Source organism: Lactuca serriola, chromosome 5 (assembly GCF_051521515.1).
Source record: "Lactuca serriola cultivar US96UC23 chromosome 5, Lser_US96UC23_V15, whole genome shotgun sequence".
NCBI classification, from domain to species: Eukaryota; Viridiplantae; Streptophyta; class Magnoliopsida; order Asterales; family Asteraceae; genus Lactuca; species Lactuca serriola.
Window position 1 is genome coordinate 23,867,256 of NC_136412.1, and position 4,201 is coordinate 23,871,456.

The 4,201-nt window shown below is 34.6% G+C and overlaps 1 protein-coding gene across 1 annotated transcript; it reads right to left on the minus strand.

Moving 5' to 3' along the window:
* Positions 1-471: 471 nt before the first annotated feature.
* LOC145052227 (putative protein S-acyltransferase 7) lies at positions 472-3,524 on the minus strand. The gene is made up of 5 exons (XM_079000021.1): positions 3,297-3,524; positions 2,634-2,816; positions 2,174-2,470; positions 1,758-1,991; positions 472-1,062 (listed from the first exon to the last, which is right to left on the minus strand). Exons 1-5 carry the CDS (start codon positions 3,393-3,395, stop codon positions 616-618), a joined length of 1,260 nt encoding a protein of 419 aa, XP_078856147.1. The 5' UTR covers positions 3,396-3,524; the 3' UTR covers positions 472-615.
* Positions 3,525-4,201: the final 677 nt, after the last annotated feature.

Below are 4,201 nucleotides of genomic sequence, written 5' to 3' on the forward strand. Positions count from 1 at the left end.
TTTTAGACCATTATGATTAACCAATATTAACAATTAACCATAACCATTAGCCCACTTAAACCGTCAATCAAAACCAATATTAATTGCTATTTAGTGACTATTGAAATACATTAACCACATATAATTATTATAGTTCGGTTTTGACCAATAACGGAACCAAACTGTCACATTCATACCCTTAATTTTTGCAAATGACCTATATTATCTATGTACTAAAGCACGGTTAGAGATTAGTCAAATTTTCTTCTTTTTGTTTTCTAAAAGAATATCTATATACAAAATATATTTGAAATCAGCCCTATATGATGTCCTAATACTCTTTCATTTATTTCGCCATCTCCAATGTACATACACATGCATATACACATAAAAATACATCTACAACAACACACACACGAACACATTTATATATGTGAGTTGCCACATTTTTTTTTTCTTATAATCACATTTTGTATCGAAAAAACCCAATCATAAGTTTTGATGATTCTCATAAATAATACTCGTCAGAGAAAATATACACAACGCAAGGCCTCCACTATAAGTCTATAACTATACCCCAATTTAAAGGGTACAACCAAATTCACTCAATGTATTCTTACAGTCAAAGCTGAGCTGTCATTTGACTACCACGTCCCGACTGCCACCTAAGCTGTCACTACTACGACCACTCACTCGATCTGAATACCCAATTCCTGATGCAATTGAACCCATCTCATTTTGTAGGTCCCAGCTTCCGCTCCTCCTTCCCCAGCTAGACTGCCGTGGATGAGGCTGCAAATCACCGCCACCACCGCCACTGTCTCCGGTTGCCGGCCCGTTCTTCCAAATTGGCTTTCTTTCACCCATTTCAATATCGATTGGACTTTTCTCAACATCTGAATTTATATAATTACCTCCGGTGACTCTAGTTGGAAATTCGAGCTCTTTCTTCACAAATGCCCTGAAGTTGTTCTTTGATGCAGGAATGGTGTCCCAGAAAACCTCCTTGAAGTTTCCAAAAATACCCTTGTTGTATGGATTTTCGCTCCGATCGTATCGGTATCGGAAGTTCTCATATGTCGACTGCACGATCAAACAAAAAAAACGGTTTAAATATTTTAAAGATTAAATTACACGAATAGTCCCTATGGTTTACGGTAATTTGCGCGTTTGGTCCCTAACTTATTTTTTTAACACGGAAGGTCCCTACTGTTTGTTTTTGTTACGCGCTTGGTCCCTGTCTTACCTAAAAAATACTATTTTACCCTTGACTTTTCGATTTATTTAAATAAACACACCTCCAATCCCACTCCTTCACCTTACTTTACCTACCCCACTATTTTTCACTATTTAAATAACAGTCTTTTTAGGTAAGATAGGGACCAAACATGTAACAAAAACAAACAGTAGGGACCAAGCACGTAACGAAAACAAACTGTAGGAACCTTCCGGGTTAAAAAAAATAAGTTAGGGACCAAGCGTGCATATTACCCCAAACCATAGGGACCATTCGTGTAATTTACTCTATTTTAAAAGATTTGATAAGGCTCTTTTCAACGACGAGGATTACAAGGGCATTCACGTCATTTTCACAAAGAAGAAATCTAGAGTGAATCCCTTATCCCTGTCCCATCACCTTTTTGGTTGGGGCTAAAAAGTTGCATCTTTTTGCCCCACAAACATAAATACATGTCAAACACAATACAAGGTCATCTGTTCTGTCCTGTCTTGTCCTGCATAACTAATAGAATCAGGGCTAATAAGAAATAATGTGGTACCTGGTTTGTACCGATGAGATATGAATGGAAGATGGTGAGGCCACCCACAAACCAAACTGCTAAAAAAGTGTAGATTATTAGCACGATTGATGCAGGAGTTTTGATTAATGCCCTCCAAATTGATACGTCCTCACTGTGCATGATCTTTATCGCATACACCCAACAAAATCCAAACACATAAATGCAAAGCAAAGTCGACGAAGATACAAACATAAAGAAAAACCGGTAGTTTCGCTGCATCCAAAAACATTATTGTCACGAAACATGTTAATATTTAAAATATATTCTTTTTAGGGATTTTTCCAAACTATAACGGCTATTTTGAATTAAATGCATCAACTTAGATCAAAAGTTGCCAAAAAAAGTTACCAAAATAGATGAGTTTAAATAAAAAGTTGAAGTAGGATGCTATTTACCCGTCCAATACACTGTCCGACCCACGGGCAATGATGATCAAATCTTTCCACACAGTTATCACATATCGAGCAATGAGAACAACGTGGGGGTCGATACAACATACAAGTATCGCAGTATTTGACTTTTACTATCATCCCATTGACTGTTACTTCTTTGATCCGAGGTAAACGTAACTGTGGAGTTTGACCTGGACCAACTTCTGGACTCTGATCGGTTGTTTCGGGTTGTGGCGGGTGTGTGTTACGGGGGATTATACCCGGGTCCCTTCCCGATGTCATTAGAAGCAAGATTATTACCTGAAAATAGCATTTGTAATGTGCATATATTTTAGGGTTAAATGCAAGAAATAGCAACATTATCAATTCGTAGTTTCATCTAACAATCACTCGATCAGAATTCGGAAGTTGAACCAAACAATTCTGTACGGATTTGATATCTTGGTGAGATGAGAGAACTTACATATAATGTGAACAAGATTACAACGACCATAATCAACACTCCTAGATGATGAGGAAAATCATTAATCAGCTTTCTGGCAACAAATGCACAGAAGACTGAAACAGGGGCAACAATTAGGAATATGGATAGGAAAATAGATCTGACATCCGGTCCAAATATAAACCGTCCACCAAGAAAAAATATCTGCACAGAAGAAAGAAAGCAATTGATTGAGAAAAAATGCACAAAATTATGACAATCAAGTATACTTTTTTCGCCGTCATTGAGTAAACTATTCACACACAAAGCACATCAATTCGAAATTATGTATAGCCTATTAGTAATCATTCAAACGGTATCACATAGTTCGCCGGCTATAAGATTACCTAAAATTTAGGGCATGCATAGCAATTTGATTCTCCTTATTTGTCGTGTGTCGATCGGTATCTATAATATGCTCTTAGTAAACTTGTAATCGTCAGTTTCATTGCAAACAAAACCCTAGATTTGAAAAAAGCTACAACTTCAACAACTAAAGCACCGAGTCGTAGATTCGGAGACAAAATCATCAAATTCCAATTGCAAATCATAATTCAACTACTGCGATCTAAAAAACCTTAACAACAAAATTCAGAATCACATGAAGCAAAAACGCTAAAATTCAAAAGAAGCAAGTTAACATACGTTGCTTCCTTTCCAAGTCTGGTATGTCCGGAGAAGTTCCGGCGCTTGATCATCATCGCCGGCGGAATCCGGAGTCTTGGGAGGGTGTACCACATGCATCTCTCTCTCTCTCTCTCTCTCTCTCTCTAAGTTTTGTTTCTCTCTCTAAAAGGAAAGGTCTAGAGAGGGAGAGGTCAATGGGGACGGCTACTGGTGGCGGATTTTTGACTCCATTAATGGAATGAATGGAAGCGTCAAATGAAACGGCCGACGAAAACTACTTTTGGATAAATTTCACATCTTGGTCAAAATATAATACTACTATTAAATAGAAAAATATGAGAAATTATATACTACTACCTTTCTTATATCATTTTTTTTAATCGATTCTCCTATTATTTTTAGATATCGATAAATATAATAAAATTTTATTAATTTTCTTAAATATAATAAATATCATAATCATAATCTTAAATATAAAGATAGTAGAAAAAAATATGAGAATATTTTATATCTCATTATATATCTAACCAAAAATATTAACATTTTTCTAAGATGTTAACAGAAAAATCATTTTAAAAAACAGCGACAATTTTTGTAGGATATCTTACTGTTTTGACTGTGAAATAACTAATTTGTTAAATTTCTATGTTTGCATTGCAAATTTTGCAAGCCACCATATGAAACAGTCTTAAAAATACCTAATTTGTAAGTTTGTTTTATGAAATGACTATTTATTCATTTTTATAAAATTATGTCCTTAAATTTCTAGTAATCATATGTTATTGAAAAAAATATTTATGTCATTTATATTAACTATAAAATAATAATTATTATGTTTAATTGATGTAAAATTATAACTAATTTGAATGATAAAGAAAATAACATTTATTTAAACCAAATCATTTAATAATCTCTACTCATAT